The sequence below is a fragment of the Salvelinus alpinus genome, chromosome 4 (genome assembly GCF_045679555.1).
Source record: "Salvelinus alpinus chromosome 4, SLU_Salpinus.1, whole genome shotgun sequence".
Classification (NCBI taxonomy): domain Eukaryota; kingdom Metazoa; phylum Chordata; class Actinopteri; order Salmoniformes; family Salmonidae; genus Salvelinus; species Salvelinus alpinus.
In genome coordinates, this window is record NC_092089.1 from 19,613,199 (window position 1) to 19,639,562 (window position 26,364).

At 43.3% G+C, this 26,364-nt stretch overlaps 2 protein-coding genes and 1 long non-coding RNA gene across 5 annotated transcripts; 1 reads left to right on the forward strand and 2 right to left on the reverse strand.

Moving 5' to 3' along the window:
• The first annotated feature begins 3,978 nt into the window (after positions 1-3,978).
• LOC139572947 (uncharacterized) lies at positions 3,979-5,889 on the forward strand. Its single transcript, XR_011674520.1, has 2 exons — positions 3,979-4,328; positions 5,099-5,889. It is a non-coding gene; the product is annotated as an uncharacterized lncRNA (long non-coding RNA).
• A 367-nt stretch (positions 5,890-6,256) lies between these two features.
• On the reverse strand, positions 6,257-17,119 carry stmn2a (stathmin 2a). Its single transcript, XM_071395841.1, has 5 exons — positions 16,925-17,119; positions 13,275-13,373; positions 10,442-10,614; positions 9,861-10,052; positions 6,257-7,923 (listed from the first exon to the last, which is right to left on the reverse strand). Exons 1-5 carry the CDS (start codon positions 16,941-16,943, stop codon positions 7,864-7,866), a joined length of 543 nt encoding a protein of 180 aa, XP_071251942.1. The 5' UTR covers positions 16,944-17,119; the 3' UTR covers positions 6,257-7,863.
• A 1,391-nt stretch (positions 17,120-18,510) lies between these two features.
• On the reverse strand, positions 18,511-24,069 carry LOC139572948 (uridine phosphorylase 1-like). 3 transcript variants are annotated; one of them, XM_071395842.1, is made up of 8 exons: positions 23,834-24,069; positions 23,531-23,587; positions 22,539-22,656; positions 21,927-22,085; positions 21,186-21,300; positions 20,451-20,660; positions 20,043-20,189; positions 18,511-19,642 (listed from the first exon to the last, which is right to left on the reverse strand). In XM_071395842.1, the coding sequence occupies exons 2-8, from the start codon at positions 23,581-23,583 to the stop codon at positions 19,488-19,490; spliced, it is 957 nt and encodes a 318-aa protein (XP_071251943.1). In that variant the 5' UTR covers positions 23,584-23,587; positions 23,834-24,069; the 3' UTR covers positions 18,511-19,487. The 3 variants fall into 3 exon arrangements, with proteins under 3 accessions (XP_071251943.1, XP_071251945.1, XP_071251946.1); XM_071395844.1 differs by lacking the exon at positions 22,539-22,656 and having other exon boundaries at positions 23,834-24,068; XM_071395845.1 differs by lacking the exons at positions 22,539-22,656; positions 23,531-23,587; positions 23,834-24,069 and adding an exon at positions 23,224-23,245.
• Positions 24,070-26,364: the final 2,295 nt, after the last annotated feature.

Genomic DNA, 26,364 nt, shown 5'->3' on the forward strand with positions numbered 1-26,364 from the left:
TGTGATTTACATTGTTTTGTTTGTCCCAATAATCCGCTACAATCGGGAGCATTTAAAAAGAAAGGAAATAGAATGGGTGATAGTCTACTTCAGGGTTTCTCAAACTGGGTCCTGGGGCCCCCAAGGGAACGTTCAGTTTTTCCCCCTAGCACTACACAGCTGATTCAAATCATCAAAGTTGGATGATTAGTTGATTATTTGAATCAGCTGTGTAGTGCTTGGGCAAAAACCAAAAGGTGCACCCCTTAGAGTCCCCAGCGCCGAGTTTGGGAAACCCTGTTCTACTGACATCACTTACAGTAGCCAACTCAACGTCTCTTATCGACAGCAGGACAGTCATTCCTAAAACATCAACTACTCAATATGTTTAGGTCATTGGTTCTTTTATTTGGCAGTTTACATGTTTCCTTGACTTTAGCACAGAAAATAATGAGATGGTACTTATCCAATTAAAAATACTGTTAATACTGATTGTGTGTGTGTGTGTGTGTGTGTGTGTGTGTGTGTGTGTGTGTGTGTGTGTGTGTGTGTGGAGGGGTCGGGTGGGTAGTGCAGTGTGTTGGTAGTGATGTCCTCCACCCTCCAGGTCTTGGTGTCTGCTGTGGAGTTTCCAGGGGTGCGGCTGGGTGGAGGGACGTGGTTGGTGGACGTTGGGGAGAGGTGGGGCTCACGCTGTCAGCTCGTCCCTCAGCTCTTTGTTCCTGCGCACCACAGCTGCATGTCTCTCCTGAAACACAGGACACAGACACCACAGACAGAGAGGAGGAAGTTAACATCCACACTGGACAGGAAGTTAGAGCTATAGCATATGCAGTCAGGATGACCCCTAGTGGTCTCTTAGAATGAAGACTCTATTTTAATTGTAGTTCTATCATTCTAATTCTAGATCACACCTTCTTCTGCAGGCGTTCCATCATGGCTGCCAGGTTGGCCTGGCGGTTCTCCTTGATCTGCTCCATCTTACATTACTAAGACATTACTACCCTGCTACACCATTACTACTACACCATTACTACTACTACTACAGAACTACCACTACTACTGCAGTACTACTACTACTACTACTACTGGCAATCTTCTGTTTTGGCATATTTCTGCTTTACCAAATGAGGAGAGTTACAAACTTCACACACCAGTCAGAGTTATACTTAAACTACATAATTTTTAATAAGAGCTTTGCAATAGCCTTTTTTGACTTTCAATGATGCGCTATCTCTAATAAACCATTGAAAAGTACCAACAGAAAAGTACAAAGATCTTTTATAACCAAGATACACCCCTCTCAACTTATACTGACGAACCACAGATCTTAGGAACAGTTCACAAAGGTTAAGAATTGTATGAAAGATATCTATAAAACATAGCAGACAGTTACTGCTGTGTCAACAGTTCTCATTGTAAAGACCAGTGTCTGGCCCCCTTACTCCAAAAGGGAACTGTCTCTCCCTGGTACGGCATAGAACAGAACCATTAGCTCATGTTCTCTGGAATGCTCTTTAGGCTTTATCACCCAAAGACATCGTAAATCTCCTCTGTCAGTGCTATCTCATAGAGGCCCCATCCTCAGTGGAACACACACACACAATAGTTAACAGCATATTCTATTCTGTCGAATAAAACAACCATTATAATGCAATACAAGCATTATAACATAATCTTGCAATTTTCCACGACACTTCTCTCAACTTCTCCTGCAGGCGTTCCATCATGGCTGCCAGGTGGGCCTCCCGGTTTTCCTTGATCTGCTCTATCTTTGTGGTGTCTCAGTCTGCCACCAGCGACGTTCATGGATCCACAGAAAGATCTCTGGCCCGACACAACTTCCTGTTTCTCATAACAGAAGTAGTGTTTACCACTATGGTTTCATACCCTCTGGTTAACAAACCCACTGGGTGTTGGTGTCCAGACTGACCTCATAATATAGCCACATACCCAGCAAGCACACTTGTTACAGTCCCTATTATTGTCTCTTTTACAGTCAGTATGTTATGTTGACCCCTGAGTTCAGGTTGTTTTTACAGTCAGTATGTTACGTTGACCCCTGAATTCAGGTTGTTTTTACAGTCAGTATGTTATGTTGACCCCTGAGTTCAGGTTGTTTTTACAGTCAGTATGTTATGTTGACCCCTGAGTTCAGGTTGTTTTTACAGTCAGTATGTTATGTTGACCCCTGAGTTCAGGTTGTTTTTGCAGTCAGTATGTTATGTTGACCCCTGAGTTCAGGTTGTTTATACAGTCAGTATGTTATGTTGACCCCTGAGTTTAGGTTGTTTTTACAGTCAGTATGTTATGTTGACCCCTGAGTTCAGGTTGTTTATACAGTCAGTATGTTATGTTGACCCCTGAGTTCAGGTTGTTTATACAGTCAGTATGTTATGTTGACCCCTGAGTTTAGGTTGTTTTTACAGTCAGTATGTTATGTTGACCCCTGAGTTCAGGTTGTTTTTAGTCAGTATGTTACATGAACCTTGGAGTTCAGGTTGTTTTTACAGTCAGTATGTTACATTGACCCCTGAGTTCAGGTTTTGTTCAGGAATGGGTTCGTTCGGGGCTGTGGTAGAGCAGGTTGAGAGCTTCAAGTTCCTTGGTGTCCACATCACCAACAAACTATCATGGTCCAAACACACCAAGACAGTCGTGAAGAGGGCACAACAAAGCCTATTCCCCCTCAGGAGACTGAAAAGATTTGGCATGAGTCCTCAGATCCTCAAAAAGATTTACAGCTGCACCATCGAGAGCATCCTGACTGGTTGCATCACTGCCTGGTAAGGCAACTGCTCTGCCTCCGACCGTAAGGCACTACAGAGGGTATTCAGCTAGTTAAGGTCTTGTTGAGCAGCTAATTAGTAGAATCAGGTGTGTTAAATCAGGGTTGGACTGAAAACCCCCAGGACGGTAGATCTCCGGGAAGAGGGTTGGGCAGCCCTGAGCTAATCAAATGGCTACCCAGACTATTTGCATTGCCCCCCCCCCCCCCCCCCTTTTATGCTGCTACTCTGTTTATTTTCTATGCATAGTCACTTTAATTGACTCTGTACCAGTACCCCCTGTATATAGCCTCCACATTGACTCTGTACCGGTAACCCCTGTATATAGCCTCCACATTGACTCTGTACCGGTACCCCCTGTATATAGCCTCCACATTGACTCTGTACCGGTACCCCATGTATATAGCCTCCACATTGACTCTGTACCGGTACCCCATGTATATAGCCTCCACATTGACTCTGTACCGGTACCCCCTGTATATAGCCTCCACATTGACTCTGTACTGGTACCCCCTGTATATAGCCTCCACATTGACTCTGTACCGGTACCCCCCTGTATATAGCCTCCACATTGACTCTGTACCGGTATCCCCTGTATATAGCCTCGCTATTGTTATTTTACTGCTGCTCTTTAATATACTTTTTTATTCATCTATTTTTTACTTAACACTTACTTTTCTTAAACTGCATTGTTGGTTCAGGGCTTGTAAGTGAGCATTTCACTATAATACAACTACACCTGGTGCATTCAGCGCATGTAACAAAAGAATCATGTGATTTGATTTCATAAAGTCAGAACTAAAATGTTGCATAATTGCGTCAGAAACTAATTTTATGTTATGTAGTCTGTCCACACGAGATTAGGAGTGGGACTTTGTCTTGTTTAGATTTAGCAACAGTGGTGGAACTGTGAACCCAGACAGCAGAGCAGGGAGGAGCTATAGGAGGACGGCCTCATTGTATTGGCTGGAATGTAGTAAAATGGAACGGAGTCAAACATGGTTTCCATATGCCTGATGTGTTTGATACCGTTCCAATTATTCCATTCCAGCCATTACAATGAGCTCGTCCTCCTATAGATCCTCATACCAGCCTCCTCTGCCAGACAGTACAAACAGTAAATGTCCCTGACATCTGATCTGATGTACCATGAAAGGCAGAGGAGAGCAAACATTAGATCATATAAAAGACTGGAACTATCCTTGGCATCACTGAAACATCAACAGGCAGAGTGAGACACACTTACTGTACAGAGACACAGGGAGATTCATTATAGTGAGTGAGACAGACTTACTGTACAGAGACACAGGGAGATTCATTATAGTGAGTGAGACAGACTTACTGTACAGAGACACAGGGAGATTCATTATAGTGAGTGAGACAGACTTACTGTACAGAGACACAGAGAGATTCATTATAGTGAGTAAGACATATTGAGATATGATGCTGGCTGTGTGTGTCACTGTTGTCCTGGGCCTTCTCTCAGTGACTGGCTCCCAGGCAGCCCCTTTAACCTGTGAGGATGTCCTGAGACCACTGGAGCTGAGCAGTGTCACTCAGGTACTATCTACTGAACTGTACTGTCTGTCTGTCTGTCTGTCTGTCTGTCTGTCTGTCTGTCTGTCTGTCTGTCTGTCTGTCTGTCTGTCTGTCTGTCTGTCTGTCTGTCTGTCTGTCTGTCTGTCTGTCTGTCTGTCTGTCTGTCTGTCTGTCTGTCTGTCTGTTTGTTTGTCTTTCTGTCCGCCTGTCTGTCTGTCTGTCCATCCACCTGTCCGCCTGTCCGTCTGTCCGCCTGTCCGTCTGTCTGTCTGTCTGTCTGTTTGTTTGTCTTTCTTTCCGCCTGTCTGTCTGTCCGCCTGTCTGTCTGTCTGTCCATCCACCTGTCCGCCTGTCCGTCTGTCGGTCGGTCCGGCCGGCCGTCCGTCCGTCCGTCCGTCCGTCTGTCTGTCTGTCTGTCTGTCTGTCTGTCTGTCTGTCTGTCTGTCTGTCTGTTTGTTTGTCTTTCTGTCCGCCTGTCTGTCCGCCTGTCTGTCTGTCTGTCCATCCACCTGTCTGCCTGTCCGTCTGTCCGCCTGTCCGCCTGTCCGTCTGTCTGTCTGTCTGTTTGTTTGTCTTTCTGTCCGCCTGTCTGTCCGCCTGTCTGTCTGTCTGTCTGTCCATCCACCTGTCCGTCCGTCCGTCTGTCTGTCTGTCTGTCATCTGCCTGTCACTCCATCTGTCTGTCCGTACGTCTGTCTGTCCGTCGTCTGTCTGTCCACCCATGGTTAGGGAGACAGGGTTGTTTGTGTCAGCTAACCCAGTTATTGTCTATCTGCCTTTCCATCTTGCAGACTCTGGGGAAGTGGGTGTATATTGCTGAGAGTTCAGATGGTCCTTTCTGGGAACAAATACTGTATACCTTATTACACAGTGCCTGGATAGAGGTCTCTGTGCCGGTCGGTACCCAGAACAACATTCTTGACATCGCCCAGTTCTTTGGCATCAGTATTCCGCATCAAAATGCTTTTGGATTCGGATGCTACAGGATCAACTCTAACTTTACTCTGCATGACAATAGCACATGGAGCTCAGTGACCCCCATCCCTGTTACTGAGAGACTCCTGACAACGTGCTCAGACTGCCTCCTGACCCTGGAGAGATGGGATGAGGATGAGAAGTCCTACACCTCTCTAACGCTCTACAGTAGGAGAAGGGAGCTCACCGCTACTGAACTGGACTTCTATAAGAAACAGGTGGATTGTCTCAGTCTGCCACCAGCGATGTTCATGGATCCACAGAAAGATCTCTGTTCCCAAGCAACTCCACTCTTAGAAGATAAAATTGCAAAGGAAGTTGAGAATGCAGTTAATTTTATTTCAGAGATTCCAAGAATGCTCAGAAATATATTTAACGAATTAAAGAATTATGTTTATTAGGCATTTTCAATGTTTTTTGTGTTTGATGAGTAGTTGCCTCCTCCTCCCTGATTGGTTTCTGCCCACCATGTATTCTACAGTAACCCAGGGTTACAGTACCTAACCCAGCAAGCCTGTAAACAGTGTCTGATGCCTTGATGTGGGACCAAATTCCACTCTGCTCGTGTTGCTCTACATTCAACACAATAAATACAGATTAAGACAAATGTGATTTACATTGTTTTGTTTGTCCCAATAATCCGCTACAATCGGGAGCATTTAAAAAGAAAAGGAAATAGAATGGGTGATAGTCTACTTCAGGGTTTCTCAAACTGGGTCCTGGGGCCCCCAAGGGAACGTTCTGTTTTTCCCCCTAGCACTGCACAGCTGATTCAAATCATCAAAGCTGGATGATTGGTTGATTATTTGAATCAGCTGTGTAGTGCTTGGGCAAAAACCAAAAGGTGCACCCCTTAGAGTCCCCAGCGCCGAGTTTGGGAAACCCTGTTCTACTGACATCACTTACAGTAGCCAACTCAACGTCTCTTATCGACAGCAGGACAGTCATTCCTAAAACATCAACTACTCAATATGTTTAGGTCATTGGTTCTTTTATTTGGCAGTTTACATGTTTCCTTGTCTTTAGCACAGAAAATAATGAGATGGTACATGCCATGTTGACAGAACCCCAAAGCTTTATTCAGCGAAGCTTGAGACACATGGAGGGAGAACACTTGTACTGTAGTAGTCAGCTTGTGGAGGATGCAGGCAGATCGTTGTGACATATCTAAAAAGAGTCATTTTAGTGTGCTGAATGTGGAGCATCCATTCTCTGTCTATGGAACTACCAGAGAGAGGACGCTGATGATATGACACCTCACTTGAAACACACACACACACACACAAACACACACACGTAGACTTAGAGTGAACATGTGTGTCGGTGTTAGTCTATCAAGATAAAGGAAAGGGGGCTTTAGAACATTCTACTGGCCAGGATGTCATGTATGGTGGCTCTATGATGTCATAACATTCAAGTCTCCAGATTCAGTGGACATATCAGACTAGAGTAAACTAAAGTTAATTACCTGGCCTGCATCCCAAATGGAACACTATATACCCTTTTTACTGCACTACTCTGGTCAACAGTGGTGCACTTTATAGGGAACAGGCTGCCATATATAGTCAGGGGTCAGTCTGGAGGAAGTGATAAACAGTTGATCCCTCTGGAGACACATTGTTAAAGAGGACCAATCACCTCTCTTGTTCCAGCTACCTCAAGATCATTTGAAGACATGTGGACATTTTAAGCCGAGAGTTTGGCAGATTGTTAATGTGCGTTCATAGCGTGTGTGGAAATGTTTGTGTGCGTGAGTGTGTGTGTGTGTGTGTGTGTGTGTGTGTGTGTGTGTGTGTGTGTGTGTGTGTGTGTGTGTGTGTGTGTGTGTGTGTGTGTGTGTGTGTGTGTGTGTGTGTGTGTGTGTGTGTGTGTGTGTGTGTGTGTGTGTGTGTGTGTGTGTGTGTGTGTGTGTGTGTGTGTGTGTGTGTGTGTGTGTGAGGTGATGAAATGGGATGCTCTGTCAGGAGTCTGAGTTCACTACCTGTTAACATTCTTCACAAAGACACAGAAACTGACATCATCAGAATGTAAACGTCAGCTAACAACCAACTCACAACACCAAAAAAGACTTTCACAAAGAAATTATTGTAGATTCAAATTTCAAGAACCAATAAATAATTAGATAACAAATGAAACATTTGAAATTGTACAACGCAGTACATTTGATACACTTGTTTGCGCTCAATCAGCCTAGTCTACCCATCAAGATAGATACAAAAATGAAGTATTTACAAAATAATACCCATGTTTTCATGTTGTTGATTTTTTCCCCTTCGAAAAAAAGTTAATCATGAATTATCCAATTAAAAATACTGTTAATACTGATTGTGTGTGTGTGTGTGTGTGTGTGTGTGTGTGTGTGTGTGTGTGTGTGTGTGTGTGTGTGTGTGTGTGTGTGTGTGTGTGTGTGTGTGTGTGTGTGTGTGTGTGTGTGTGTGTGTGTGTGGAGGGGTCGGGTGGGTAGTGCAGTGTGTTAGTAGTGAAGTCCTCCACCCTCCAGGTCTTGGTGTCTGCTGTGGAGTTTCCAGGGGTGCGGCTGGGTGGAGGGACGTGGTTGGTGGATGTTGGGGAGAGGTGGGGCTCACGCTGTCAGCTCTTCCCTCAGCTCTTTGTTCCTGCGCACCACGGCTGCATGTCTCTCCTGAAACACAGGACACAGACACCACAGATAGAGAGGAGGAAGTTAACATCCACACTGGACAGGAAGTTATAGCTATAGCATATGCAGTCAGGATGACCCCTAGTGGTCTCTTAGAATGAAGACTCTGTTTTAATTGTAGTTCTATCATTCTAATTCTAGATCACACCTTCTCCTGCAGGCGTTCCATCATGGCTGCCAGGTTGGCCTGGCGGTTCTCCTTGATCTGCTCCATCTTACATTACTAAGACATTACTACCCTGCTACACCATTACTACTACACCATTACTACTACTACTACAGAACTACTACTACTACTGCAGTACTACTACTACTACTACTACTACTACTACTACTACTACTACTACTACTTCAATAGTACTACTACTACTACTACAGCACTACTACTACTACTACTTCAATAGTATTACTACTAACACTACTACTACTACTACTACAGTATTACTACTACTACTACTACTACTACCACTACTACCACTACTACTACTACTAATACTACTACTAATACAGTATTACTACTACTACTACTACAGAACTTCTACTACTAGTGCTATAAAAGTACTACTACTACAGTATTATTATTACGACAGTAGTACTAATACAGTCCTACTATTACTATAGTACTCATACTACTACTACTACTGGTAGCTAATACTGAACACATTGTTACACAGTGCCTGGATAAAGGACTTTGTGCCGTTCAATGTCGTAGACTTCTATGGCTTCAGTATTCCGGATCAGAGGACTCTGATGCTCCAGGATCGACTCTAACTTTACTCTGCATGACAATAACACGTGGACCTCAGTGACCCCCATCCCTGTTACTGAGGTTCTCCTGACAACGTGCTCAGACTGCCTCCTGACCCTGGAGAGATGGGATGAGGATGAGAAGTCCTACACCTCTCTAACACTCTACAGTAGGAGAAGGGAGCTCACTGCTACTGAACTGGACTTCTATAAAAAACAGGTGGATTGTCTCTACTACTACTACTACTACTTCTACTACTCCATCAATACTACTACAGTACTACTACTACTACTATGACTACTATACTACTACTACATTACTACTACTACTACTACTACTAATACTACTACTACTACTACTACTACTACCACACTACTACTACTACTACTACTGCTACTACAGTACTACTACCGCTACTACTACTACTACATCACTACTACTACTACCACCACTACTACTCCATTACTACTTATACTACAACATTACTACTACTACTACATTACTACTTCTACTACTACTACTACTACATTACTACTACTACTAATACTACTCCATTACTACTGCTACTGCTACTACTACTACTACATTACTACTACTACTACTACTACAGTACTACTACTACTACTACCACTACTACTACTACATTACTACTACTACTACTACAGTACTACCACTACTACCACTACTACTACTACATTACTACTACCACTACTACTACTACATTACTACTACTACTACTACTCCATTATTACTTCTACTACTACTACTCCAGTACTACTACTACTACTACTATTGCTACTACTACTACAACTACTACATAACTACATCACTACTACTACTACTACATTACTACCACTACTGCTACTATTACATTACTACATTACTACTAATACTACTACAACTACTACTAATACTACTACTACTACTACTTCTGCTACTACTACTACTACTACTACTACTACTACTCCATTACTACTACTACTACTACTACTCCATTACTACTGCTACTACTACTACTACTACTACTCCATTACTACTGCTACTACTACTACTACTACTACTCCATTACTACTGCTACTACTACTACTACTACTCCATTACTACTGCTACTACTACTACTACTACTACTCCATTACTACTGCTACAGTACTACTGGCCAGTCTTCTCTCACCTTCTCCTGCAGGCGTTCCATCATGGCTGCCAGGTGGGCCTCCCGGTTCTCCTTGATTTGCTCCATCTTCATGGTCAGCTTCTCCTCTGCCATTTTGCTGAAGTTGCTGTTCTCTTCCATGGCCTTGAGCAGCACATCCCTCTCATGCTCCCTCTTCTCTGCCAGGGCCCTCAGCACCTGGGCCTCCTGGGACTGGACCACAGAGAGACCATGGATGTCACCATAGAGTTGGCATCACTAGAATGGTCAAAGCACCTCAGACCACAGTAATTTGACTGGTACATTCAATATGGCCGCCGATCCGTCCACCACGGAATATGAACTTGAATGGGACAACTGTTCTGTTGATTCTAATTATATGGATATTAATTATTATATCAACAGGGCCCTGGGGTTGCCTACTCAAATATCTAGAATTATATACACTCTAAGGGAAAAAAGGTGCTATCGGACAGCAGACATTTTGGTTGCAGGTAGAACCACGGAACCAAAAAGGGTTCTACTACGGGGACAGCCGAAGAACACTTTTGGGATCTTTTTTCTTAGTTTTATCATTCTAGTTCTATAGTTCTACTACTCACCCTCCTCCGGTCCTCAGCTGCCTCCAATTTCTTCTGGATGTCCTCTAGGGACACCTCCCTCTTGGGGGGCGAAGCGATGCTGTGGGCCCCATCTGACACCGGGGAGGGGGGCTTCAGAATCACCTCAAAGGCTTGGCCCGACGCCCGCTTGTTGATTGGCTTCACCTCCATGTCTGAAAACAAGTGAAAAAGTTTATATATTTTTTCTGTGGTCTGGTCTTCTGGGATCTGGTATTCTGTGGTCTGGTCTTCTGGGATCTGGTATTCTGTGGTCTGGTCTTCTGGGGTCTGGTATTCTGGGGTCTGGTCTTCTGGGTTCTGGTCTTCTGGGTTCTGGTCTTCTGGGTTCTGGTCTTCTAAGTTCTGGGTTCTGGTCTTCTGGGTTCTGGTCTTCTGGGGTCTGGTCTTCTGGGGTCTGGTCTTCTGGGGTCTGGTCTTCTGTGTTTTGGGGTCTGGTCTTCTGGGTTCTGGTCTTTTGTGTTCAGGATGGTTGGTAATGGCTGGCCACCCCTCATAGCCTGGTTCCTCTCTAGGTTTCTTCCTAGGTTTTGGCCTTTCTAGGGAGTTTTTCCTAGCCACCGTGCTTCTACACCTGCATTGCTTGCTGTTTGGGGTTTTAGGCTGGGTTTCTGTACAGCACTTCGAGATATTAGCTGATGTACGAAGGGCTATATAAAATAAATTTGATTTGATTTGATTTGATAATTGAGGTGATAGCCAGTGTCTTCCTATTGCATTCTTACTCACGGCTAAAACGATTTTAGAGAGCAGTTTGTCAGTATTGTTGAGTGCTTGTGGAGAAATTCCGAGATACGTTATGTTATTTGGATGTCCACTTTAAACAGGTCTTTAAGTTTATATATTATGTTTGTCCAGGAGAGTTGTAATTTAGGACATGTCCAAAAGATATGGGAAGATACGTGCATGTGAAACCACTTCATTTCATGTGTGTCTTGTGGATGTTTTTCTGAGGGGTTGGAATTAAGCATGAGACAGTTCTCTGTTGGACATCCATGTACTTTGGACAATAAAGTCATGTTCTTCAATTCAGGAGGACATCCAAAACAATAAATAAATATCCACAAATACAATAAAGGGCACAGCTCCTGGATTGACCTGAAATGGCATCAGGTCAACTTTAGTGAAATTCAGACTACAATGCTTTGACTTGATCTGAAAGATGACGCATTGGAATTAAAAAGTGTTGCGTTACGTTCCCCAGCAAGGAAACCAAAAATGTCACTCAAACAAAAGGGGGAACTAACAAAGAGTCCCTGACCAACAACCAAAACAAAACAGGTGGGGTTTAAGGAGGGGTTCTGAAAGACACTCATGTGTGTGTCCACTGGAAGGTGACTAGCAACAACAACTGGAACAGAAAAGATACCCACCATGAGACCCACTAAATTCGCCCAAGAAGAGGCAAACAAAAGAAAAACCAACACCAAACTTAGAGACAGGAAGCAAAACAAAAAGGAGGAGGAAAATAAAAGCAAATAAAGAATTATTTCTGTCTAGAAATCAAAACAGGGCGCGCCAACTAGAGTTAACACTCCATGTCTATACATTACCATCTATACATTACCATCTATACATTACCAGTACCATCTATACAGTACCATCTATACAGTACCATCTATACAGTACCAGTACCATCTATACAGTACCATCTATACAGTACCAGTACCATCTATACAGTACCATCTATACAGTACCATCTATACAGTACCATCTATACAGTACCAGTACAGTACCATCTATACAGTACCATCTATACAGTACCAGTACAGTACCATCTATACAGTACCAGTACCATCTATACAGTACCATCTATACAGTACCATCTATACAGTACCATCTATACAGTACCAGTACCATCTATACAGTACCATCTATACAGTACCATCTATACAGTACCATCTATACAGTACCATCTATACAGTACCAGTACAGTACCATCTATACAGTACCAGTACAGTACCATCTATACAGTACCATCTATACAGTACCAGTACCATCTATACAGTACCATCTATACAGTACCATCTATACAGTACCATCTATACAGTACCAGTACAGTACCATCTATACAGTACCAGTACAGTACCATCTATACAGTACCAGTACCAGCTATAGAGTACCAGTACAGTACCATCTATACAGTACCAGTACCATCTATACAGTATCAGTACAGTACCATCTATACCAGTCAAAAGTTTGGACACACCTCCTCATTCCAGGGTTTTTCTTTATTTTTACTATTTTCTACATTGTAGAATAATGGTGAAGACATCAAAATTATGAAATAACACATATGGAATCATGTAGTAACCACAAAAGTGTTGAATGAATCAAAATATATTTTATATTTAAGATTCTTCAAAGTAGACGCCCTTTACCTTTGAGGTTACCTGGAGGTGTGTTGGGTCATTGTCCTGTTGAAAAACCCTTGAATGAGTAGGTGTGTCAAACCTCTGACTGGTATTATATATATATAATTTTTTTATTTTACAATCTTCATTTTCCTCTTTTTATTTTTCTTATAATTTCCTAAAACTCACAAATTTTTGAAAAACTCACGTACGCTTCTATAACTCTCGTCCCCTTGGAACGAGCTCAACCAAGACAATACTCAAAACAAATTGTGAGCCAGGGCAACAAACTGGCTAAACGCAAAACGCAAAACGTATTAACTGCCCACCCTTGGGAGATAATCAGCAACCAAGTTGTCCTTACCACAGACGTGTCTGATTTCAAGAGGAAACTCCTGCAATATCTGTAGTAACTTTCCTATCCTGATTGTTTCTTACCTCTCGTGTGACCTGGTTCTTACCTTCGAACTCACAGACGACCAGCTTGTTGCCTGCCTCTGGATAGAAGCAGGAGCAGATGAGGGAGAAAACAGACAGCTCCTTCATCTTCTCTTTGTATGCTGAGGGAACACAAGCACACCAGACTGTTAACACTGCTACGTGGAGGAGTCCAAAATGGCACCCTATTCCCTATATAGTGCTTTAGCACCCTATTCCCTATATAGTGCTTTAGCACCCTATTCCCTATATAGTGCTTTATCACACTCTATATAGTGCAAAAGTAAAACACTATAGGGAACAGGGTGCCATTTTTGACACAACCAAAGTCAGACACTATAATGGCACCTATAGGAGATAACATCGTCATTATGCTGTTTATTGACTGTGGAAAAAAGAGCATTCATACAGGCTTGCTTCACGCTGACAGTATTAAAGCCTTGTCCGAGCCAGAGCGGCTCATACAGAACATTCATACAGACTTGCTTCACACCGACAGTATTAAAGCGGCAGGTAGGTAGCCTAGTGGGTAGTGGTTGGGGCGGCAGGTAGCCTAGTGGTTAGAGCGTTGAGCTAGTAACCTGAAAAGTTGCTAGATCGAATACCCGAGCTGACAAGGTAAAAATCTGTGGTTCTGCCCCTGAACAAGGAAGTTAACCCACTGTTCCTAGGCCGTCATTGTAAATAAGAGTTTGTTCTTAACTGACTTGCCTGGTTAAATAAAGGTTAAATAACATAATAAAAAGCCTTGCCAGAGCAGCCCATAACTGATCATGAACTTTTGTTGAACTTGAGCGCTACTAATGAATTGTATCATGATCTGATAACAGTAAGCTAATGAGCATTAGCTAAAGGCTAGATGCTACTCTATCTTAATAGAGTTGTAATCGTCATTATTAGAAGGAAGTCTTCACTTCAATAGTGATGGAGGGATTTAGAAGAGACAGGCTGTGTCCAAATTCAAAATGGCACCCTACTCGCTTTATAGGGCACCACTTTGGATCAGGGCCCCATATGGCACAAAGTCTCTCAACACCAACACCAAAATAAATACCTACTGTATTACTATCACCCTACTGTATTAGGTACCAGTAGCCCTGACTTCACTAAGGTACAGCATCAGAGAGAGAGAGAGAGAGAGAGCTCTGTCCGAAGAGGACTGCAGATTGTCAATACTGATTAGCCTGCTGCAAAGGCCAGCAGCGTGTGGAGCGGCCCATTGCTGCAGGGCTGGCCACTATCCCAGCCTGCTGTCTGGTGGCCTGCTACACCTGCGTGCCATGGCCCACTGCTCAACACAGCCTGCTGTCTGGCGGCCTGCTACACCTGCGTGCCATGGCCCACTGCTCAACACAGCCTGCTGTCTGGCGGCCTGCTACACCTGCGTGACATGGCCCACTGCTCAACACAGCCTGCTGTCTGGTGGCCTGCTACACCTGCGTGACATGGCCCACTGCTCAACACAGCCTGCTGTCTGGCGGCCTGCTACACCTGCGTGCCATGGCCCACTGCTCAACACAGCCTGCTGTCTGGCGGCCTGCTACACCTGCGTGCCATGGCCCACTGCTCAACACAGCCTGCTGTCTGGCGGCCTGCTACGCCTGCGAGCCATGGCTCACTGCTCAACACAGCCTGCTGTCTGGCGGCCTGCTACGCCTGCGAGCCATGGCTCACTGCTCAACACAGCCTGCTGTCTGGCGGACTGCTACACCTGCGTGCCATGGCCCACTGCTCAACACAGCCTGCTGTCTGGCAGCCTGCTACACCTGCGTGCCATGGCTCACTGCTCAACACAGCCTGCTGCCTGACGGCCTGCTACACCTGCGTGACATGGCCCACTGCTCAACACAGCCTGCTGTCTGGCGGCCTGCTACACCTGCGTGCCATGGCCCACTGCTCAACACAGCCTGCTGTCTGGCGGCCTGCTACACCTGCGTGCCATGGCTCACTGCTCAACACAGCCTGCTGTCTGGCGGCCTGCTACACCTGCGTGCCATGGCTCACTGCTCAACACAGCCTGCTGTCTGGCGGCCTGCTACACCTGCGTGACATGGCTCACTGCTCAACACAGCCTGCTGTCTGGCGGCCTGCTACACCTGCGTGCCATGGCTCACTGCTCAACACAGCCTGCTGTCTGGCGGCCTGCTACACCTGCGTGCCATGGCACACTGCTCAACACAGCCTGCTGTCTGGCGGCCTGCTACACCTGCGTGCCATGGCCCACTGCTCAACACAGCCTGCTGTCTGGCGGCCTGCTACACCTGCGTGACATGGCCCACTGCTCAACACAGCCTGCTGTCTGGCGGCCTGCTACACCTGCGTGACATGGCCCACTGCTCAACACAGCCTGCTGTCTGGCGGCCTGCTACACCTGCGTGACATGGCCCACTGCTCAACACAGCCTGCTGTCTGGCGGCCTGCTACACCTGCGTGCCATGGCCCACTGCTCAACACAGCCTGCTGTCTGGCGGCCTGCTACACCTGCGTGCCATGGCCCACTGCTCAACACAGCCTGCTGTCTGGCGGCCTGCTACACCTGCGTGACATGGCTCACTGCTCAACACAGCCTGCTGCCACATGTCATCAGAATCACTAAGATACAATGGAACTGCATGAATCCATTTCCATTCCATAATAGAATGAAGGCCCTACTGAACATGGAATACATTCCGGCACTATGGAAACCCAAGAGCAAATATTTCTAGGTAGAACAGAGATCAGAGGAAGTAGGCCTATGACTTTTAAGTGTTGGCTATTCTATTGTCAGACTAGACAGAACAGAGAATCAACTCTTTTTGATAGTCAGTCACTTTCACAGTTCCACTGAGAAACAACTCAGAAAAATGTCAAACAAGACATAAAGCAACAAATTATTTTCTCTTCCCCTTCATTGTGTGTTATATTGACATATAACAGTTTAATTCAGTGTAGAATCCTTCACTAAAACAAAATACTCTAGGCCTTATTGTTTTGCATTGGCATATCATGGCTGATATTGATGACAAGGCCCATATTCATTTATACTTTTAGTTTAATATCTTAAATGTAACCCACATTTACTGTAATATAAAACACACAAAACTGCCAAATGATCCTAAATACACATCAGACAAATGATGGTAACAAATACATGACTAACTACTGTAGGCCAACAAATGAACCACTGAATTCAATGCATTGTCAGCACGCCCCTTTCATTCACCTAAAATTGATTCTCTATCAAATTCGAGCTCAAACAAGCGATATAACCGTTATAAGAGTATACTCATAAAAGTACATAAATGAAAGAAGGAATTATATCTCAGCCTGTCAGACTGTGGTGAAATGGTAGTCAGACCGGAGTATTGGGTGGGGTCTCTCTGCATTATGCTTCTACTAGAGCCTCCGCCGTATCACCAGCAGTAGGTGCAGCGTTGTAAATAAAACCGCTATAAATAAGAAAAAAACAATCGCGCCAACATCTTAACCAGAATAAATCTTACACTTGATATAAAATCATAACATACATAAAATGTCCAATCTGTAAGAGCAGTTTTTGTCTGCCGTCCCTATGGGCCCAAATACTGTAATAAAATAATGAGGATGATGCAGGTGTCCGCACAGATCTCAGCCTCCATCCCTATAACAAACTCTAACAATTATCCATGCTGAAAAATCGTAATTGCATCCTTACCAATTGCAGTTTTGGCCATGGCTGTCTACGGGTGTTGCGGCTATGGTCAGAGGGGCGAAAATGTTGTTTTAAGGCACTGAGTCAGCGAAAAAGACAAGACCGGGGACTGAGATCAGGATGAGAGGTGCGGAGCGAGCTGGAAGATGGGAGCGGTTGAATTATGAGCGTCTCTGCGCACGAGCAGATTGCTTGGCCACCCTCCGTCCTTTGACGCGCATCTCTCGTCGAGATCAGACATTCCACCCACAGCAATAGAATAGGCATAGTGGTACTGTAGGAATAGCCTACAGTAAAATGTTACAGAGGTACAGTTTGAGGAAAAACGTATAAAGTATTCTATTTGAAATGTTTAAATACTTACAAATACACTACATGACCAAAGGTATGCTGACACCTGCTGGTCGAACATCTCATTCCAAAATCATGGGCTTTAATATGGAGTTGGTCCCCCTTTGCTGCTATAACAGCCTCCACTCTTCTGGGAAGACTTTCCACTAATGTTGGAACATTGCTGCGGGGACTTGCTTCCATTTAGCCACAAGGGCATTAGCGAGGTTTTGCATTATACATGGTGATCTTAGGCTTGTGTGCGGCTGCTCGGCCATGGAAACCCATTTCATGAAGCTCCCGACGAACAGTTCTTGTCCTGATGTTGCTTCCAGAGGCAGTTTGGAATTCGGTAGTGAGTGTTGCAACCGAGGACAGAGAATTTTTACGCTGGACGTGCATCGGCACTTGGCGTTCCCGTTCTGTACGCTTGTGTGTCCTACCACTTCGCGGCTGAGCCGTTGTTGCTCGAGACATTTCCAATTCACAATAACAGCACTTACTGAACAGTTAACCAGGCTAGCTCTAGCAGGGCAGCAATTTGACCAACTGACTTGCTGGAAAGGTGGCATCTTATGACGGTGCCACATTGAAAGTCACTGAGCTCTTCAATAAGGCCATTCTACTGCCAATGTTTGTCTATGGAGATTGCATGGCTGTGTGCTCGATTTTATACACCTGTCAGCAACGGGTGTGGCTGAAATAGCCGAATCCACTCATTTGATGGGCTGTCCACATACTTTTGTATATAGAGTGCATATTACGATATATAAACCTATGGAACTCATTCATGACCTAAACACATTCACAGGTCCCACTTGAACGCGCCCCTAGCTCACGTATGCTAAAGGCTACCAGACTTTGTAAATGGCTTCAGACACAGCTAAAAAGAGGAAACATGGAGCATCATCACAATGTTGGTATAGAGAATTAGTGCATTTATCAATGAGACAAGGCAATGCTGCTAGGGGCATGAGTCAATCAATGATCAATGTCTATCAACTGAAATATGCATGACAGAAATCTCAAGGCCTGCCCGATACTATGGGCCAGTTTCCCGGACACAGCTAGTCCTGGACTATAAAGATAGTTTCATGGAGAGTCTACACTGATCTTGCTTTAACGTCCAGGTCCAGGTTTAATGTGTGTCCGGGAAACCTCCCCTACAGGGACGGCTTCTGTATCTGTATTTATTAAGGATCCCCACTAGCTGCTTCCTAATGTTGATGACAGAAACCCATTTTAATCACACTGAAATATTTACAGTATTTGTGGTTTTATTACTCATTAGGTGACATTAAAAGCACTCAGTTACATATTGTCTCAGTAACAGGACAACACGCTGAATGTATGATGATGGTTTCAGAGCAACATTTGATAGTACAGTACAATGCAGTGTTCAAAGTAGCTAAAGATGTGCAGAGAAGTCTTATCTTTAATATTCATAACTTGCTCGTTACCATAGCTACAGCATATAAAACTAAAATATACATACTGGTGAATTCAAACAAAACATTTCATCTTAAAGGCTTGGGGTTAAAAAAAGATCAAGGAGTTTAAAAAACAAACTGTGTATAATATATTTTCTAATGTTTCTACACAAAGCAACAACTTATGGAACAAGTTACTTTACTTCACCCAGCATTGGTTTATTTGGTATAAAAACAGAGGTGGTGTCAAGTAAGAGGTGTGTTTGATGTTTCTCATGATTACTATACTAATTTGGTTACACTTAGCTACAAACCAGAAACAATAGATACGGTAGATATATATTGTCTTCTATACGGTCAATGATTGCTATTGAGAATGATTGCTATTGAGAATGATTGCTATTGAGAATGATTGCTATTGAGAATGATTGCGAAAATACATAGTGAAAGCAGCCAGGCTATATGGAATGAAGGACAGTGCTGCCCTCGACTACACTTACACCGAGTATACAAAACATTAAGAACACCTGCTCTTTCCATGACAGACTGACCAGGTGAATCCAGGTGAAAGCTATGATCCCTTATTGATGTCACATGTTAAATCCACTTTAATCAGTGTAGATGAAGTGGAGGAGACGGGTTAAAGAAGGACTTTTAAACATTAAGACAATTGAGACATGGATTGTCTATGTGTGCCATTCAGATGGTAACTCAATATTAGGAAAGTGATCTTCATGTTTTGTATACTCTGTGTACAAGAGGCCTTTCATAAGTCACATAACATCAGAAAGCTAAAATGCAAGAGCCTAGCTTCTGCTAGAGGCTGAGGCTTGGAGCATCTTCTTGATCAGGTGACCGACCAGTATCTGAGGACGTTGTTGGTAGCTGTGGAGAACTTCATGAGAGCTGCTCAGCTGGTCACCTTTCTGACGGTCCAATAGCGTCGCACACACCACGGCCCCTTCAGAGGGACACAGAGACAGAGGACAGAGATTGATTATTTACTAGTTCTGAGGCCAGTCTGCTACAGTATCATGCCAACTCCTCAAACATGAGACAGGGAGTTGGCATGACAACACAAACAGATCAAGGACCAGACTATTTATTTACCAGCAACACAATACTGAACTTTGATCCTACCAAAAGGTTCAACATTAGGACCTTCAAGTGAATGAATATGATGTAAAACACATATATTTAATACATCTATTCAAATACATATGCATTTTTATTACATCTTTAACGCATACAAAGTCAAAGGTTTTGTTTCTTTATTTAAAAATGCTTTATGTCTGTGAATAACACTGTTAATATGGCTTGTACAGTCATCATGGATAGCTACAACTACGCCAGTGGTGTACCTTTCAGACCGCTGAGTTGACACATGGCAGCAAACACAGAAGACTCCATCTCGATGTTACGAACCCCAGACTCATAGGCCTTGGTCAGGTAGTCCTGCTTCTCCTTCTCTGTGTAGGAGCAGAAAGCCCCATCCAGACGTGCTTGTCCTGGACACACAGAATACCAGCTAGCTACACACAGTAACTCTAGTAGGGCACATCAATATCACCTGAGTCACAGTCTGTTTGTGCCATCATGCCAACTCACTCATTGTCATGCCTAACCTGTCTGGCTTTACAATGACAGCAATGTAGTTGACAGGAGCACAGATAGACCAGGTATCATGTTAACACAGCATAACGTTTTTTTTTAAAGACAGATTGGCAGACAACAAGCAGAAAAGTGAAGCAGCGTATAAAAACCGACACCTTCATAGAAATCCATTGTACACATAGTGTTTCCGATGACCGTCTCAAATTGACCCAGGTCCTTGCTACACTGGAGCAGCTCTTCAGCCAGACCTTGGTGCAGGTCTGTGCTGCGCACCACAGTATTCCCCAGGATGACCTGCTCCAGCCTGGGCAGGAAGGTGGCGTCTACTGACTGCTTGGTGACAACAACCGTGCCAGGCTCGAGGCCTGGAGAGAGAAAGGGGAACAGAGTGGATGGACAATGTATGGCTTGTTTTAGGTCTGTGTCCCAAATGGCACCCTATTCCCTATAAAGTACACTACTTTGGGGCCATACTTTTGGGTTCCCGAGTGGCGCAGCGGTCTAAGGAACTGCATCTCAGTGCAAGAGGCATCACTGCAGTCCCTGGTTCGAATCCAGGCTGCATCATATCTGGCTGAGATTGGGAGTCCCATAGACCCGGGGTAGGCCGTGATTGTGAATAAGAATTAGCTGACTTGCCTGGTTAAATTAAGGTTAAATAAATAAATAAATATATAGGGAATAGGGTGCCGTTTGGGACACATATTTAGATGAATCAAAGGACTTTAATTGATTGATTGATTTAAACACCCCATATTAGTGTTATTACTAGTTTGACTACAGTGGGATTCAGATGTGCTGTGGTTAATCAGAAAGGAATTCAATCATATCCAAAGCACTTGAGAAGTACAACCAGACAGAAAACGTCTAAATAAACTCTCTAGGCCTACCTAATCCACCGGAGGTCCCAATGCGAAAGATGGTAACATCAGTGCAGCGAGCATGGTAGAGGAGCTTGATGAGCTCGTGTAACATGATGGCGATGGAGGGGATACCTATGCCATGCTGAAAAACAAAGAGAGAGACACGTGATGTCATAGATGTACCACATTACACCACCACAGTCTCACGTCAGATAGCGTGGCGACCTCGTCTGCACTAGTTCATGGCAACGCGGTTGCGTTAGAAGGACGACACTGATTAAGCCACTCAATTCAGTCTGTTCGGCAGAACACACTGCTACACTAACACGTCCATTTATTTGACAAAGACACCTTCTCTATTACTTTATATTACCTTTCAAACCCAGGACATCGATTACAATTCCACCCAAAGGTGCAACATCGTGAGTGCGTCCCAAATAGCAGCATATTACCTCGTGACGGCCTTTGTCCAGAGCCCTTGTCCAAAGTAGTGAGTACCATTTGAGACGCAATCCGTGTTAAACTTACTAACATCTAGTGACTCTAATAAACTACAAGTGGTTGAAACCCGTGTTAAACCTACTAACATCTAGTGACTCTATAATAAACTACAAGTGATTGAAACCCGTGTTAAACCTACTACCATCTAATAACTCTATAATAAACTACAAGTGATTGAAACCCGTGTTAAACCTACTAACATCTAGTGACACTATAATAAAACAGAAGTGATTGAAATGGCTAGTGGTATTGTATTTCTTCACATACGCTGACGGACAGCACGGGGCCAATCTTGTACATGGCATAGCGGTCAGTTCCTGCACAGATGTTGGGGTACTCAGCCTTGGGGTCCTCCAGACTCAGCTCTCCAGCAATGTACTCTATGAAGGACTTCATTCTCCAGGGACTGCCCCCAACACACACAAACTGAGACATGAACATAAGAACAGACCATGTAAATGTTAACGTCCTGGGAATGAATACAAAAAGTTAAAAGAAATACAGGGCTGTTTTCCTGAACTCAGATGCTTTCCTGAACCCAGCAACACAACATGACAACAACATGGTAGCAACATGATAGCAGCACAAAACATGGTACAAACAATTATTGGGCTCGGACAACAGCACATAGGGCAAGAAGGTAGAGACAACAATACTTTAAACCTAGTCCTGGATTAAAACACATGTTCTATGGTGAATGTCCACTGAAAGGTTATTTTTTAGTCCAGGACTAGGCTTAATCTGTATCAGGGAAATAAGACCAATGTGTGATGAATACAGAAAAGCTGACCATATTGAATGCAGGAAATAGGATGTTATGAATGTCCATTTACTGATGCAATCTAGCTAGTAGCCTATTGAATCAATCAGTAATCTTACTTTGACGTCCCCAAACATGGCAGGCAGATTGTGTGTGGAGGTCCCCAGGTTAAAGTGGTAGAGAAAGTCATCTTTCATCCCATCCAGGTGTGGGTTATGTACATAGACAGTGCTTTCACTAAGAAAATCAATCATACAAGAACATTTAGGGAAGACCAGTCTTTTATTTGACTACCTCCTAAACTTCTGGGCCCGTGTTCATAAAGCACATTTGCTTTTGGTTCAACATGTCCTCACTGTCTTCGTATTACTGTATGTCAATAGAATATAATCGCCTGGTTGTGAGTCATTTTCCTTCATCCTTGTATGGTGTAATGTAATGCTCAATGATACGTGCTTCTGTGCAGGGAGTCAAATTCTCTGGATGACACACCTCTCTGTGTAACGGCTTTCGTTGGTGGAAAGAGAGGAGGACCAAAATGCAGCGTGGTAAGTGTTCGTCATAATTTTAATAAAAAAACTGAACACTACACAAAATAACAACGAGGAGAAAACGAAACAGTTCTGCAAGGTGAACAGACACTATACAGAAAATAAACACCCACAACCAAAACGGGGAAAACAGGCTACCTAAGTATGATTCTCAATCAGAGACAACGAACGATACCTGCCTCTGATTGAGAACCATGCCAGGCCAAACACATAGAAATAAAACAACATAGAGAAAAGAACATAGACTACCCACCCCAACTCACGCCCTGAACAACCTAACACAAAGACATTAAAAAGGAACTAAGGTCAGAACGTGCCACTCTGCCGTTTCCTGGTTTTATGAATAAACTCAAATATAGTCCACTGAGGGAGTGGTTAGCCCACTGTCAACAGTCAATGTAAAATGTACAGTACAAAAGTCAAAGCTTTATTAGGGTGTTATTTCTCATGTTGACGTTGAATTAATTTAATTTTCAGACGACAACACTAATCAAATCACTTTGATGATATAGTTATAGACAATGACGTGTCCAACCATTACTTATTAGATGTTACTGTACCTCTCGCACAATGTCTCATTCTTTTCATCACTGAAACCTGGTCCCGATGCCATATTCCTGAAAAAAGTAAGAAGCCCAAACACCGGAGCAAACACATGAAATTAACTTCATTTCCAAATGTTGGATTAGTCAAATTCAGACATAGATATCTTCACTACTGGTCCAGTTAGTGATACGAACATCGGTTTCTGCGAGGATGTGATGTATCCCATATCCGTAGTCTGTAGGCTAACATGGACTACTACCAAAAATATGCCGGCTGGTATATGTCAGAGAAACAGCGATTGAATATATGTAGATTACCTGTAGCAGGTAGATGATTCGCATATGCACGATGCTGTGTTAGATGCTCCCCGTTTCCTAAATATCTATCTGCAGTGTGTAAAGGGTTGCGTCAATCAAATCTGGTATCAGGATAAAATGTGATTCAGTCACCGAATATACTTTAAGAGTTTTTATTTAACATAAGCAATAAATGGTAAATGCAATTTTAGTATATACGGGTTCACTGTATCACCACGCAGGGTAAAGCAGAGAACTGACTGAAATAGTACAGACATCTTCTTTTATACTGTGACAGAGATAGTCCCAACTTTAGAGTTGGCCTGTCACAGTAGAGGCATAGCGTGGTTTAAACTTGCTAGCCTATCGGTGGTGCCCAGACTGGTGCCAGCCCCACAGCACTCAGGATTCAGATGTCCGGAATGGTGTTTGTGAAGATTGACCTGAGTTGTCGGTTTCTACACATTCCTCAGTTCCTGTTTTCTTGTTATTCAGAATTTTTTACACATTCCTCATTTCCTGTTTTCTTGTTATTCAGAATTTTTCCTACACATTCCTCAACCTTGTGGTTTGCACAGTCGACACCCTAGATTAAATTAAGAACAGCTGTTCTGCAGTCACTCTATGTTTTGTGATTAACATGTCCTATTTCTATAAGGCATATATTTTTGTTAAAAAGAGAACAAAACCATCCTTCACAAATGTGGTAAATGTATAAGAGGCAGTAAATGAAAGCTGTGCTAAGGAACTTGTCACTGACGTTGGGTTGTCACTAGTTACCATAGCCACAAAGTCAAAATTGTGTACATCTTAAAAATTCATGAAAACTAAAATTCGTTTTTGGTCTTAATTTAAATTATAGGCATTAAAAGGTTAGCAGTGGTGTTTAGATTTCACATCTGATTTTAAGAAGATAAATTGAAGAAATAGGCGGGGTTTAGCCATAACTATGACTTTGTGGCTGTGGCAACTAGTGATGACCCTGCCATTGTCTGTATATGAAGGTGTCACTAGTGAGTACGTTTACATGCGCACTAATAATTCGATATTAAACGAATTATGGCAGTTGGCCGAGTACGGCAATAGTCAAGTAAACACTTTAATCTGTTTATCTTAATCGTCGTAAAGTCAAAATAGAAGCATACACCGATTAAACCCTGCTTTTTGTTTTTTTAGCAATGTTTCGAATTATCATCACATCTAACCAGTTTAATTTGAGTATCTGGTCTGCGCATGTGCTAGCACCGGTAGCGCAACCCACCTCTTATGCGCGAGTGACTCTGGAATTATGCAATTTACAAATAGTTCACATACAAACTTTATGTCCCAACTCAGAGTCAAATAGACTTGGCAAAAATAACATGATCTCGGTGGTAGAACTTTTATTGGCAATTTTTGGAATTTATTGAAGTCCCATCAGGTAGCCTGATTTCAGATGCGTCCATGCAAACATGTTTAGGAAAATCGTTCTTGCAAAACATGTAAACGTTTTAAAACGAACTATTATATTAATCTGACTATACACAATAATCGTATTGTGTGCATGTAACTGGACTCACTGTAGACGTAACTCATGAACATCAAAACGCCAGTAGGGAAGATGTTACACACGATCTGTGCGCACCACTGGCGCAGTTTTCACACTAGTGAATGACCACTTGAATGGTTATTGTCTCTGGTTTCTCGTTTACGCAGTGTGACTCAAATTGCTGTTTTATTCTTACATGTAAACTGGATTACATGGCGAGGTTTAATTTTTACAGATTTTAATAATGCAAGGTTCGAATTTGAGGTATAGTCAGCATTTGAGCTGCTTTTGGTGTAAAATGACACTTCACAAGACAACATTTGTCATCCAAATATATATATTTTTTGTATAAGAGCAGAGAAATGTACAGGCCTATTAGGGCAGATCCCAGATCAGCTCATACGTCTTGGAGCAAGGAGAGGATGTGCACCATAGTACACTAAATTAAATAGGCTATCTTCACAATGTGCAACTTGAAAGTCAAAATCAATGGGGGGGGGGACGACGACGACTTATTTAACCTACTGCATCTCTGAAAATACATGGTTACACTTTGGCAGTCCCTTACATTAGCATAGGAAAGTCCTCTCAGCCTTGTATCAACAAACAGCCAACATCTTGGAATGAAGCCCGCCATCATGACTAAGCCTCGATAGGCAAATAGCTTATAACAAAATAAGGATAACTCAAATAAATACACTTCAAAAATAAACAGCCACTCAATTTTCCCATTCCACACTACATTTAAGTCATTTAGCAGACGCTCTTATCCAGAGCGACTTACAAATTGGAAAGTTCATACATATTCATCCTGGTCCCCCCGTGGGGAATGAACCCACAACCCTGGCGTTGCAAGCGCCATGCTCTACCAACTGAGCCACACGGGCCCTACAACCACAACAGTCTCCGAACACAAGTTGCATAATAAAGTACCCCTTATGTGCACAGGCAAGTCAAGGCGGCGGGTTTCGCTAACTTTGTGCTAATTTAGACTGCTGTTATTCACGTTCATTAACTAATATAG

Coding starts and splice junctions, on each gene's coding strand:
- stmn2a (XM_071395841.1), bottom strand. Junction 10,615..13,274: donor GGTCGTCTGTGAGTTCGAAG/GTAAGAACCAGG, acceptor ACTTGTTTTCAG/ACATGGAGGTGAAGCCAATC. Junction 10,053..10,441: donor CAGCTGAGGACCGGAGGAGG/GTGAGTAGTAGA, acceptor TCTGTGGTCCAG/TCCCAGGAGGCCCAGGTGCT.
- LOC139572948 (XM_071395842.1), bottom strand. CDS start 23,583: ATGGCATCGGGACCAGGTTTCAGTGATGAAAAGAATGAGACATTGTGC. Junction 22,657..23,530: donor AATGAGACATTGTGCGAGAG/GTACAGTAACAT, acceptor TGATTTTCTTAG/TGAAAGCACTGTCTATGTAC. Junction 20,190..20,450: donor TACAATGGATTTCTATGAAG/GTGTCGGTTTTT, acceptor CTGTGTGTCCAG/GACAAGCACGTCTGGATGGG.